Raw genomic sequence first — 14,330 nt, 5'->3', positions numbered from 1 at the left:
GGAAGGAGCTGGAGAGATGGCTCAGTAGTTAAAAGTACTTGTTGCTCTTCCCAAGGTCTTGGGTTTGGTTCCCAGCATCCACATGGTAGCACACACACAAACCATCTGTAACTCCAGTTCCAGGGGATCCAGTGCCATCTCCTGGCCACCTCAGGTATCAGGTATGCATGGGGTGCACAGACACACATGCAAGCAAAGCACTTATATACACAAAATAAAATAAACAAGACTTTAAAAAACAAAAGCAAATAAGGGTAGAACATGCTTCCCAATCATTCTGATTATCTTTCAGGAGACCAAGAATTCTAGATCCTATGTAATGTTTTCCCTCACACTTAGCCTTTCTACTGTCATCCTCTAGTCTATCACATGCTCAAGAGATTGCACAGAGAGCTAGTGAGGTTAGGGAACACAGACTCTGGACCCAAACTGCCTCGGTTCAATCTGTATAATGTCATGTGCCAGATGAATGGCTTTGAGAAAGTTGTTTCAGTAATTCAGCTGTAAATGGAGTTATCACATGTACTTCATTGGACTCTGGCACTAGCTTAGTTAATGCATATAAAATACTTAGATAGAACACTTCTTGGCACAAGACCAAGACTCTTAACAAGCAGGTTTACACAGACACCATACACATAAAAATGCAAAACTGGAGCTGAGAGCTAGCTCATTGATTAAGGTTGCTGCTCTTGCAGAAGACCTAAGTTCAGTTCCCAGCATCCGCTTCAGGCACTTCACACCATCTGTAACTCCAGCTCCAGAGGAGCCAACATCGCTGGCTTCTATGGGGCATCTGCAGGCACACACATCCTTACACAACCACACATACCTACACTCAATTAAAATGATAATCCAAGTTGTAAAAAAGTGCAAAGCAAAAAGAAAATACAAAAATCAATAATCAGATGGCATGGCAGAATACAAGTAAATTCTATTGCAGGATAAATGTTTAAAAGTAGCGTCTGAAGAGATGCCTTCGTGGCTGAGAGCACTTGGTGCTCTTCCAGAGGACCCTGGTTCAGCCCCTAGCATTCACATGGTAGTTCACAACTTCTGCTCTAAGGGATCTGGCACTCTCTTTAGGCCTTCATGGGTACCATGCTCACACGGTACACCTACATATACTGTAAGCAATATATTCATCGTAAGAAAAACAGTCACGAGACTTTAGTAAATGACTATATCAAGTAAGAATTTTTTTCATTATATTTTGAAACAGATAAATAACATTTTCGTAAAGTAAATTATTCTTAATTAAAAGACAGAAGGTGACTTTGCTATTGACAAGATGAGATGTCAAGATTCTGTCTGGTGGCTACCTGGGTGGTTGAACGCATGTTCAGGTTAATCAGAGCAGCAATTCTCATTGCTGATTATTTACAGAAAGTTCCTCACATATCTTAGTATCATTAGTGTCTTCACAGTGTTGGAGGTATCAGACACTTGAAGAACAAAATCTTTTCAAGTTCTTTAAAGGCTTGGAACAATCTGGAAATCCAGGGCCTAATATTTTCCTTCTGTAATACCATTCCTCTGACTTTTTTCTCATCAGAACAAAAACAAAACTGCCTCATGGACAAAAAGAGGGAGTGGCGGTAGGAGTTATGAGTGAAAAAGAGGATGAATTTGATTAGTTCATGAATGTTTTAGGTCCCTTTCTAAGTTCTCGATGCAGGCCTTTAATCAGTTACCTGAGAGTTACTTATTACCTCAGAAACACTTACTTAGTCACTGACTAAGAAATGAGCAGTGTGCAGACCAAAGACAAGGACTTGGGGTCAAAGTGCAGAGTAGAGAGTCACACCCTCCTCCTCGGGTTTTCAGAGCTAAGTAAGTGAAGAACTAGACAGCGTGGTACTGAATAGTGAATGGTGTATCAGCTATGTTGGGCAAAGAGACACAAATATATCCTTCCTTGATATCTGATCAAAGCCACCCAAGCCCCCTACCTGAGCCACTTCTGATGTCCCTTGTCAACTGTTCTGACCATGGTAGACTCTGACAATGCTGTGGTTCTTCAGTCTCAGGCTTCTCAGAAATGAAATCAGAGGGAGCATGTGCATTTGCTGGTTTTAAATAATGCTTACCTCTGAGAGGTAATCTTTCAGTTACATACTTCTTAAGAGGACATACTTGGATGGCATAATACACCTCACTTATATAGTCCTAAGATGAGCCTGTCTTCTAATTTCTTTCCATTGTATGGTTGTAGGTGCCGTCCTGATCCCTAATCACCTTCATTTAACTACAGAATACTTTATTTTAAGGTACACGCAAATACTTTCATGTTCCATGAGAAGGGCAAATTTAAGAGTCAGAAGGCAAACTATCCTCTCTGGACCGCAGTTATCAAAAGGAAAAGCTGCATCTTGATGAGAGGTCACAGCTGATGGAGATATGGTTGTCAGCATTACCCTGGATTTCAAGGACCTTTGTTCACCCTTAATCTATCATAGCAAAATCTCAAGAAAATTTCATACTCATTTAAATTAAAATATCAGCATTACTGATATTCTGAGAGGCCATCAAGATAAAGATAAAGACAATTTGAGCTAGAGAGAGGACTCAGCAGTCATGAGTGTATACTGTTCTTCCAAACTACTCGGTTTTGATTCCCAGCACCCATGTCAGGGGGCTCACAAGTGCCTATAACTCTAGCTCTGGGGAAACCAATCTCTACACACATGGCCTGCAAGTATACACACGCACGCATAGAGACACGCACACACATGCACACATACACACACAAATACACACAAAGACACACGATGAAGTCCTCTTTCTCATTTTTTAAAAAAAGGATAGTGTTTGAAACCAGATTTTTGTGTGTTTTCCATTTGGTGAATGCAGAATGAGTTGTTTCTTACAGTGTAATTATACTTGAAGTCTTACCTCATCTGAGGTATAATTTGTAAAATGAGGCTGAGAAGCCTGATACCTAATAGGCGTGCCATAAAGGTTACAACCATTCCTCTTCCTCCCTGGGTAGGCTGAGAAGGAGAGAACATCTGAGCATCTGAACCACCCTACGCAGGCTTGGGCAGAGGACTCGGAAGCAGGGGGATGAACCAGCTCTTCATTGTTGATGCTCGAGGGTGATACATGTGAAGAGAGATGAATAAAAGGGTGAAGAACAATTGAGCACCAGGAGCCACACCTGCCCCAGGGAAGCCACATGCTAGCCTTCTTCAAAGGCTCTTGGGCCCAGTGGCCGCCCCTCTTTGCTGGGGCAGAGCTTAGCACTACCTGGGATGGCCTGGGTATATTTGGAGAGGAGAACAGAAATAAGAGGGAGGTTCCAAGACTAGGACATAAGCTTGGGGTCTGGAGAAGCATCCATGGGTGCGCCCTATCCTTATCAGCCCTGTCCTCACAAGCATCTTCTTCCCCATCTACCTTCAGAGTCTCCTGCCATGGCTTGGCTACTGACTGAACTCCATGCTTGGCATTGAGGCATTAGATGAGTTCAGTCCTACCAAGAGCTCCCTCTAGACACACATCACCTCTGCTCTGGCCCAGGGCTTTTATCTTCAGACTCCCTCTTACCAGCCTCTACTTTTAATTTTTAATGTATTTTGCAGTCAGGAAGGAGACTAAACAAGATCAATTGTAACTGGTACTTTTTGTAAGATGTGATAAACTTGTATGTTTTGTTTATTTTTTTAACCAGTAAAAGGTAATGTATGTTCCTCTGTTGATATATTTAGAGTATTTAAATTTAACAACTGAGGCTTTTCTTAAAAATGTCATTGCCTTTTCTTTTGATCCTAATACATTTATTTTCCAATGGTCAAATTTAAAAATGGTAAAACATTTAATAATAGAAGATAACCGACATCAAATTGAGAGTATTCTTTTACAGTAGATTGTTAAAAAGATTTTGATTTTTAGTGATGTTTGTGTGTATGTGGTGGGCATGTGGATTTGAATACAGGAGCCTATGGAGGCCGGAGATGTGACTGGAGTTACAGACAGCTGTGAGCTAGGAATCAAATGTGGGTCCTCTGTAAGAAGAGCAGTGCAGGCTTTTAGCTGATAAACCATCTCTCCAGCCCCTAATTTAATCTACTCTTTTCAGTTTACCACAAACTAACTTGCATATTGCCTCTCTTTTCTGAGATAAGTATTAGAATTCTCATCCTAGCCTTAAAGTGAGGGCTTGAGGTACAACAGTTTAAACAGCTTTCTTAAATATCAAGGAAGTGGCGGAGCTAGACTTTAAACCCAGATAGTCTGATTCAGGTTTCATTTGCCATATTCAAAGTATGTAGCCGCAGAGCTAGAGCTTAACGTAGTATCTTTACTTTTAGTGTTGATGAATGTTGAGAGTGGTGCAGTAAATGCCTGGCCCTGGGGACTGAGGAATTAACATAAAACACAAGCGACATTCTCACAGAGCACAGGCTGTGGGCAGGCTACTAGTGTTCAGAAATTGTCTTCATGTAGATATATAGGTTATTCATAGTCACGCTGGGCTCCTGGGTCCTTCAGACTCCGCACTGGATGACCAGAATGAATGTTTCCATTACTGTTATCTTCGATTCTCCTTAAACTTCCATCCTTGGTTATGGGGAACTCAACTCTATCTGGTCATTTTCTGTCCAGAAACTTTTGATGGGTCCAATTTTCTACAGCCAAAGAAGCTACTGTTTGTTATTCACAGACAGAAAAACTTTTCACTTTCACCCAAGGTGGGTTCCAAAACCCATCATGGAAATGGACATCTGTCTAGCAGTGGCCTTGGAATCTTCCCAATAAATCAAGAATTGGCTCTTGAATTGAATGTTTTTTTTAAAAAATCAACCTTGGCCTTAGTTTTCTGAGGAAAAGCATTAGGTTTGGGACTTGAGGCAGATTTGGGGTTGATTTAACTTGACCTCTTAAGGTCATTTTTAGCCCTATGGCTTGGTTATGGACTTGCCATAGTTATTAATTGATTTGTTTTTCAAAAAATTTTCTAGTGTCTCCACTGAGTTTTATAAGTGTCCATACATCTATCTACAGAGTGGTCAGGCTCATTAACCATTGTCCTTAAGGTATTTATCTTGTTCCTAAGTCACAATGGGAGGAGAGCTAACTTAAAACAAGCCTGCATCATAGTTGTACTGAGAAACTGAGAGACGACAGACCTACAGCTCTCTTTATGGCATGAGGGACTCCAACAACTGCTCCAGAATTATAAAATCGATGTTTATAGAAACTATATGAAGAAAGCAGGTGTCATGATTATTCAGTGTACGTTATTCCACCCATTACCGAGGTTGGTCCCCAACACGCATCCTTCAGACCCAGTGTGCTCCTCATGTTGTCACTGTGACCTTCCTAAATGTCTTTTGAAAATCACTGTTCTGAAATCTGAGTATCCTAATGGCCATATTGATTCAGACTACCAAAAATTTTTCTGAATTACTCTTCCCCAGTACACCCCTACACCTAAACACCCCCACCCCCACCCCCACACACAGAGTCACAGTTATGCCTGTTATTTCTCCATAAAAAGCCCATGATCTGTTCTCCATGCTATCCAGAATGCCCTAACACAGACATGACCATGCTGCCCTGTGTAGAACCTTGGGTCACTAATGGCTCTGGATAAAGTTCAGATGTCTTCACATGACTTTACAGTAACTCTTCTAACTTTTCACTTGTCACCTCCCACTTCCTGGTCAAAGCACCAGTCTCACTAGATTATTTTTAGATCCTAAGAGAAAGCTGTTTGCTCTTGTCTTTGTACATCGTGTTCCTTCTCTGACAGTATGCTAGTAAGAATCACAACTTTGCTTCCTCCAAGACAGAAACTAAACAAAGGGTAAATCACGAGGGTCAGGATGTAGGCAGACCTGTACTAACTATGGCATGTAAATACGGGGCTGTCCAATCAGAACAGGCACACTACACTTATATTTACTTCCAGCTAGTTCTTGAGTCACTAGGACAACAATGTACCCACAAAGACTTGTCTGAGTTTCAGACTTGCTTTAATCAGCTGTTGATGCATACAATGTTTGAATGCTTCTTAAATCTGATATAATGTTACAGAATATTTGGAGAAGAAAAACAGAGGGAAGAAGCGTATTTTTCCATTATATAGCACAGTTAATATAATTACCAGTAGAGGCTATGGAGCAAGATCCTTGTAACCTATTTACTGCTATATTCTCAAAACTCTGTGTGTGTGTGTGTGTGTGTGTGAGAGAGAGAGAGAGACAGAGAGACAGAGAGAGAGAGAGAGAGAGAGGCAGTTGAGAGAGAGTGTGTGCAGTTGTGCATACATATACACACCCATGGAGGCCAGAGGAAAATGTTTTGTGTACTTCCCATAAGGCTCCCTGCTCTGTTTCTTTAACACAGAGTTTCTCACTGAACATGGAGCTTACTAATTTTTGTTAGGTTGGACACAATCCTCAACAATTCTGCTCTACCTTCCTTTCTGCCCAGCACTAGCATGACAGAAACATGTGGCCACTCATGTCTTTTCACATGGAAGCTAAGAACTCAAACTCAGGTCCTCACACCTATACATGTGCTCTCACCCAGTGAGCCAGCCCCCCACCCCACCCTGCTCCATCCACAATGCAAGGTGCATTAAATGATAATATCTGAGGGGAGAGTGACTGATCCATCACCCTGGAGTACAGAAGTCAGATCTTCCTGAATATGCTAAATACACTACTACAGTCCATCAGCAGCTTTGGGGACAGCATTGGGAACAGCACTGTCTGTTTTTGCTGGAGATACTAGGTGTTTTCTCCAATGAAAGCTGGGAAGGAAAAGATTAGCTGTGATACTCCATGACCACCAGTATCAGGGAGAGGTTAGGGATGGCCTTGAGGTGGAGCAGGGGACAGTATACCCAGTTATATCACAAAATAAAAAGGGCATGGTTCATTTTCTTGGACAACAAGGAACTAATGGCTCCCTACATGGGGAACACATATCATCAGCAAAATGAACGGGTCAGTGTCATATTAGGGGGCACATGAAAGCTAGCTAGAAAAGTATCTGAGAAGTAAAGAGGTAAACGAGTTAATCTGATTAGCATTTTTTGTTATTTTCAAAGATTTCAAAGTCATACAAGTAAACTGAAAACACGAGTGATTATGCCAGACTGAAGGAAACTAAGGAGACGAACTATACCTCTGTAACGTCTTAAGCCAAATGCTCACTATGTGGTGACGGAAGAAAATGTCCTTTGTGTTAAAAATCCACAGAAAGTCCCCAGGAGTGTGGGCGTGTTGGCAGCTCACTTCCACATTTTCACAGAAACCATTTGTGATTATTGGACTTTTAACATTTCTCAAAAACTGAAATTTTTCCCTTGTTAAGATTATGTTGTTGGTATATAACACAGCTTGTGTGTAGAGGTCAGAGGATAACCTGCTGGAGTCAGGTCACCAGGCTTGGTGGCAAGCTAAGCCATCTTGCTAGCTTCCAAACAGTTTTACATAGACTCTCAAGGAGTAGGTCTTAGTATTGGTATTTTTAAAACTGCCTCAAAGAGTCTAATATAGTGGTTCACACCTTCTTAACGCTGTGACCCTTTAATAGAGTTCTTCATGTTGTGGTGACCCCCAACCATAAACTTATTTTCATTGCTACTTCATAACTGTAATTTTGCTACTGTTATGAATAATACTGTAAATATCTGAACCCCTGTGAAAGGGTCATTCAACCCCCAAAGGAGTCTCAACCCACAGGTTGAAAACTGCTGGCTTCTCCATCTTAGGTGTAGACTATAATTTCAAGTACAGTTACATTGTTGGGCAACCATTACCATCTGTCTCCATAACCGCTTACCACAGCCCTCTACTAACTTAGCAACAGAGCTCAGTTATTTGACCAGTAGCCCATGGCAAACAATACTTCTTTCCTGCTCCTTTGTATTTGACAATTCTAGGTACCTCGTAGAGTAATCATACAATATTTCATGTTTTTGCTATTGGCTTATTTCACTTAGCATAATGTCATCGAGCTTTATTCATGTTGCAGGATGTGTGAGAATTCCTTCTTTATAGGGAACAATATCCCTTCATATGTATATGCCATATTGTACTTATCTATTATTCTGGTGATGGGCATTTGAATTGCTCCTAGATTTTTGGCCATATGAATGATGCTGTTATGAACATATGGATGTCAGTACGAGCGTGAGCTTTTGTTTTGCGAAAGGGTCTCACTATACAGCCCTGATAGGCCTTGAACTCACAGAGATCTGCCTGTCCAGCTGCCCAAGAAATAAGACTAAAAGTGTGTACCACCAGGCCCAGCAGTGAGCTCTGATTTTAATTCTTTCGGATATACTGTTGGATCATACAGAACTTGTAGCTTTATACTTCTGAGGCACCTCTTTACCACCTTTTACTTCTTATACATTATACACATTTATTCCAATTAAAAATAACATTCTTGCTGGAGGTGGTGGTGGCAGCAACAGCTCACACCTTTCATCCCAGATCTTGGGAGACAGGAAGCAGGTGGATCTCTGTGAGTTTGAGGTCACCCTTATCTACAGAGTGAGTTCCAATACAACCAGAACAATACAGAGAAACCCTGTCTTGAAAAACAAAGCAAGGAAGGAAGGGAGGAAGGGAGGGAGGGAGGGAGGGAGGGAGGGAGGAAGGGAGGGAGGGAGGGAGGGAGGGAGGGAAAGAACATTCTTAAGGCCAAATCAAGTCATGCTGCACTTCAAAAAAATAATTGTTCACTATTTCTTATTTAAACTTAATTAAATAACGACAGGCCAAAATACAGTTGTGTAAATTATTTGATTTGAAGATGTCACTTAACCTCTATGAGTTTTTACTTTGTTTTCCTGAAAAGCTTAGAATTGCTGAGACAGTAGAAAATAATCACTTATACATAGTATCATGGTAAAACTTGGCATACGAAAAGCACCAGTAAATGGTGCTATAGAATTGCATATTGTACCTTTTAAATCTCATTAGAATATTTTTATGACTTGAATTTAATAATTCAATTCTATAGTCTCTTGCTTATTAAACCCTTTAAACTATAATATATGCCAATAAAAAGTATTAATTATTTAATGAATACACACACACACACACACACACAGAGAGAGAGAGAGAGAGAGAGAGAGAGAGAGAGAGAGAGAGAGAAAGAGAGAGAGAGAGAGAGAGAGAGAGAGAGAGAGAGAGAGAGAATAGTAAAAGATGGACTTTCACTGTTTTCAGTTTAATCCTGAGGCTGCCTGGGAACTCTGGAGACCAGGAGATTCTTCTGGTCTAATAACAGTGCCAGTTATGGGTTCCATATTGAGGAATGGGCCATAAATTCAACTAGAGAGTCGTTGGTTACTGAATGGTGTTCCCGACACTACTGTTTCAGTCAGTGGGCTTTCTTGCCAGGCCAGTAGTTATTGTAGCTGCAGGGTTCAGATCTGGGGAAGACTGTGTTACTTTTTGTTGGCAGTGCACATATCACCTCCAAGCACTATGAAAGCTAGCCAGTAGGGATGAAACTTCCATGTCAGTACTGGCTTGATTTCTCCATGTTCTTTGTAGCATCTTATGGTCAAGTTCTGGAAGGCTAACCAAGAGCCATGACAAGAGCTTTCAGTTATTGACCAACATCTCTCTACTCTTATCAGAGAATCTTCCTCTTGTGGTAAGCAGTACATGGAGTTAACACAGAGACTCACAGTTGGTCAATGTGCAAAGAATCAGAGACACAGTGCTCGACTCTAAATAGGATCTCTGTTTTATGCCCCTTCCTTTCAAGGCCAAGGGCTGCTTGTAGGAGAGGGGTAGAAAGACTGTAAGAGTCAGAGGCAGTGACTGACTACTCTAGAACACTGCTTTCTATCGAGAACACAGCAGGTGCACATTAAAAACTCACAGTGATTGTGCCAAGACTTGTGCAAACTCAAGTCAAAAAATCTTTCCTTGAAGGGAGGTAGTACTGAGTCTTGCTCCTAGCTAAGAAGATATTGGCAACTGATAGCTTTAAGGAAAAGAAGAGTTGGTTTTTTTAATGGTGTAACTCCTAATGGAACAACCATGCTCCAACACATAGCCTAACACTTAGGAGTTTTGGGGCAGCACAAACTGGACTCTTTTTTTTTTTTTTTTTTTCTTAAAAAGGTATGTAGTTGGGTGGGTAGGGAGGTGAGGATGAGCCTGAGAAGAATTGGGATGGTGTTTGATGTGATGAAAATACACTGTCTGAAATTCTCAAACAAGTAGAAAAGTTTATTATTTTAAGAAAGAAATTCGTTTGTCTTACCCTCTGGAGTATCCAGGACCATAGGTGCATGCTTGAATGTATTTGATATATTGAGTACACTAGTATGAAGTTATTGGATAGACAAAAGCCACCCATAATCCCAGACTATCAAATGGTTTGAGATGTGTAAGAACTGTGGAGATTACTGATGAGCCTGAAGGACAGGCAGGATTCTCACCCTGCTTTGGCTTACCTCCAGGAGCCCATCCTCTGGCAGGTCTGTACAGTGAACAGCATTTTGAGCCTTTGTTTTACCAAAAATTGCTCTGAGGGTCTCAGGTCGTAAATGCCGGGCGATTTCCTGTGAAATACACATACATATATAATTTAAAGTTAGCCATATGCATTAATAAGAATAAAAACATTAGCTACATAAAACATTATTTTATAAAATTCAAGTTATATATTGAGGGTGACAACTTTTCTTGGAAACACCATAAATATATGAAGAGTTTGACCACTGAAAAATTTATATTTGCTAGTATGAATTTTTTTAAACATTAAAATATGTTAGTAGGTTGGATGGTGGTGGCCACGCCAAGCAGGGAGATCTCTAAGTTTGAGGCCTTCTTGATCTACAAAGTGAGTTCCAGGATAGCCAAGGCTATACAGAGAAACCCTGTCTCGAACTCCCCCACCCCCAATTTTTTAATGCTATATTACTGTATGTGTGTGTGTGGAGAGAGAGAGAGAGGGAGGGAAGGAGGGAGGGAGGGAGGGAGGGAGGGAGGGAGGGAGGGAGGGAGGGAGAGAGGAGAGAATCTGTGTGAGGCAGTTCTCTCTGAGGGATGGGAGACTGAACTTAGGTCATTAGTCTTGAAAGCAAACTCCTTTACCTGCTGAGCCACCTTGTCTGCCCTAGTGTGGAGGCTTGAATAAGAGTGGCCACTATGGGCTCATACATTTGAATGCTTTGTCACCAGGAAGTAGATCTGTTTGAAAGGATTAGAAGGATTAGAAGTTGTGTGTTCTTGTTGGATGAAGTGTGTCACTTGGGGTGGGCTTTGAGGTTTCGAAGGCCCACTCCAGGCCTAGTCCTCCCACGCCCCTTGCTTGTGGATCAGGATGTAGCTCTTTTCTATCCTGCCAGAACCACAACTGCCTGCTGCCATGTTCCCTGCCACCATGCTGATGACACCATGATGATAATGGACTAACCCTAGGAAACTGCAAGCAAGCTCCCAAATAAATGCTCTCCTTATGAGAGTTGTCTTGGTCACAGTGTCTCTTCAAAGCAATAAAACAGTGATTAGATACATAGAAAGGCTTTTTCTGTAGCCCAGTATACTATGCATTATATTAGGAGACAGACAATAATTACATTTCTTTTTATCAATTGATTACTAGACCCACATAAAATAAGATTACTGTGAAAAACATATTTTATAAGGATAGTAAATATCTTAACTTTGTTTAAAACATACCAATTTTGTGGTATTGACTTAAAAATTTTAAAAACTTTAAATCAGTTTAGCATTAGCTCATCCTTAAGGAGAAAAATGGTCCCAAATAGCCCATAGCCTGGATTTGCTGTGGCTCAGAAAGATGTAAGAACACAAGGGAATAAAAATATTTGGGCAAAAATCTTAAGTAGGAAGTGTAGCCCTGAGTGATGGAGGAAGGTGAGGTGATGGAAAGGCAGGCCAGTGGGTTTGAGCTCAGCTGGTGGGGTAGATAAGTGCTGAGACAAGTGCACTGGACAGCTGAGACCACCAGCATGCCAGTTCTTATATCACATGCAAATCTCCAGGAATGAGGAAAGGGACTGGTAATCACCAGTCTACACATATAACCACGGCTGAAGTCAAGGTGACAGCTGGAATGTTGGAAGAAAGAGAATAGGTTGCATGCTAGGTTATTGAATGACCATGTCTGTGGATATGGAAATCAGCATGGTGCCAGGCAGGACTACGGTGCATGGATGCTGAGTAGCAGTCACAGCAAGTTAAGGCTGCTTCCAAAGTTTTCACTTATTTAATTACAGCTATGTGTTTGGAGCCAACTCCTAGCAGAAAGCGGCTATCATCTTGGCAGCCATCTTGGGCCATGTATTTGAAGGCTGATACTTTTCCACCCTGACAAGAGACTTGTTTTTCTAGCATGATGTTTTTGCAAACAGCCCACAACAGCTGAGCACATTCTGGTAAACATCTTGTTTTTCTCAGACATGTCCTGGACTTATGGTTTAGTGACCCCCAGCTGCAAGGCATTCGTGGTAAAGTGTCTCCAGTTGCACTCCCCTGCTTGTGCTTATAGACCCATAATTGCCTTTCAATAAATGAGACTTGATCAGACACCCTGTCTTGTCTCCATTCTTCATGTCTCTTCCCCTCCATCCCCACTCTCTCTCCCTTGCAGACCCCACTGACTGACCCAGGGGCCGGGTCAGCTACGTGTCATCATAAGGACACATTGAATCAATGTGAGCCTATGTGCTGAATGCAGGCTATGATGGAGCTGCAATTTCCTATGCTCTCATGGCATTGTGACAGTCATAATGTGGCACAATGTGCCACCCACCTGATTGTGGTGCTACTAGTGTAAATGAACATACTCTGCTAGTCATATACAAGGGTAGGAATACAGTTATGCACAGTCGGTGACACCTGATAGTAACATCGAGGGCCAATGTGACCAGTTTATGTACTTCTCATGTTAGTCTCTGCATTCTGGGAGTATTCCTACTTACTAGATCGAGCAGCACGCCATGCTTCCCAGGGAGCAGCCTCCACTGCAAGAGTTAGGCTTTCATTTTGGATCATGTCAAAAAGATCCTGCTAAACTCAAATGCCCTAAATGCGTGTTCCACATACAAGCAAACGTACAATGTAAGGTGAAACACGAAGAGTAATCTTTCCTCATCATAAGCCCCATCCGTGATCCAGCAGATTTTCCCTAATTATTCCTAACAGATTCCTGTTCTACTTATGCTCTACGGTGAAAACCATCATGTGCTAGCATTTCTTAGTGAGCAGAAATAACTTCTAGACACAACAAGGCTACACTAAGCACCAATGATTTCATTTAATACCATAAACAATTCTTTAGAAGGAACTTCAGTATTTATACATAACAGGCTATGCTGAGAAAAGGGGACTCCTAAAAGAGTAATATTTATTTGCACTTGAAGTAAATAGCCTTTCAAACCACTAAGTCCCTGGCATACTCATGCCCCTGGACAATCTGGTGCCCAAGTTCCTAGGTGTTTGGTTATTTCTCATCTCTGCTTAGGTAATCCTGCAATGGGAGGAAAAATTTCATCTTAATGAATGCCCTCTATAGTCTACAGCAGGAAAAAATGATCACACAGTATGATGACTAGCACAAAACTGAAAACAGAGTAGGAAAGGCATTTCAGAGAATGCCACTGAGCACCAAACATGTCTGTCCAGCTGATAAAATATGTCCATGCAGAGAACAAACTGCTCCCATAGTCAGCTTCACTGATGCAGGAGAGAGATGCAGGAGTGAAAACCTGTCTCATCTCGCCCTGTCCATGACCCACAATGCCACCTACACTGCTTTGGCAAGGGCACCAGCGTCTTTATACTGTCACAGATTTTCTTCCCCTGTGATCCCCTTTGATATTTAGCACTTGGGGTCACTCCCACATTCCCGAATCTCCCCTTTATACATCCTACGTGCCATGATCCAATCTCCTCAGACTCCTCTTGCCACTCACGATTCAGTCTTGTTTTTTCCCTGACATCTTATCTTCCATCTATTTTTATTTTATTTCTTATCCTCTCCATCCCATCACATTTAGTGCTGTCCATATCTCTTCAGATGATACTTTAGCCCCTAGCTTTACTCAACAACATCCCTCAGTTATTCCATTGGAATTTTATACTCTATCTGTCCAAACATAAGCTCATTATCTTCTCTCCCAGGCGCTCCATTATCATGAACAGAACCACAGCTCAACCCAGAAGCCTAGACAAAAGCTTTGATGTCATCCTCAAATGCCTCTTTCCTCCTTGAGCCCACATTCAGGCTGTCACATCACACGGACTGTCTCCTTTGGCACAGCATTTCTTCCCATGTCCCCTACCCCACCATAGTGCTACAGCTTATTGTCATGC

At 41.6% G+C, this 14,330-nt stretch overlaps 1 protein-coding gene across 3 annotated transcripts in view; it reads right to left on the bottom strand.

Annotated features, from left to right (window-relative positions):
• Nme7 (NME/NM23 family member 7) overlaps window positions 1–14,330 on the bottom strand; it is a 137,737-nt gene that overhangs the window by 25,705 nt on the left and 97,702 nt on the right. For all 3 annotated transcript variants that reach the window (XM_028758621.1, XM_028758627.1, XM_028758634.1), the window contains exon 13: window positions 10,442–10,549. In XM_028758621.1, coding sequence (XP_028614454.1) covers window positions 10,442–10,549 — 108 coding nt within the window. The remainder of the gene's footprint in view (window positions 1–10,441; window positions 10,550–14,330) is intronic.

The sequence above is a fragment of the Grammomys surdaster genome, unplaced genomic scaffold (genome assembly GCF_004785775.1).
Source record: "Grammomys surdaster isolate TR1022 unplaced genomic scaffold, NIH_TR_1.0 130, whole genome shotgun sequence".
In the NCBI taxonomy this organism is placed as follows: Eukaryota; Metazoa; Chordata; class Mammalia; order Rodentia; family Muridae; genus Grammomys; species Grammomys surdaster.
This window is presented reverse-complemented; position numbering and strand designations above follow the sequence as displayed.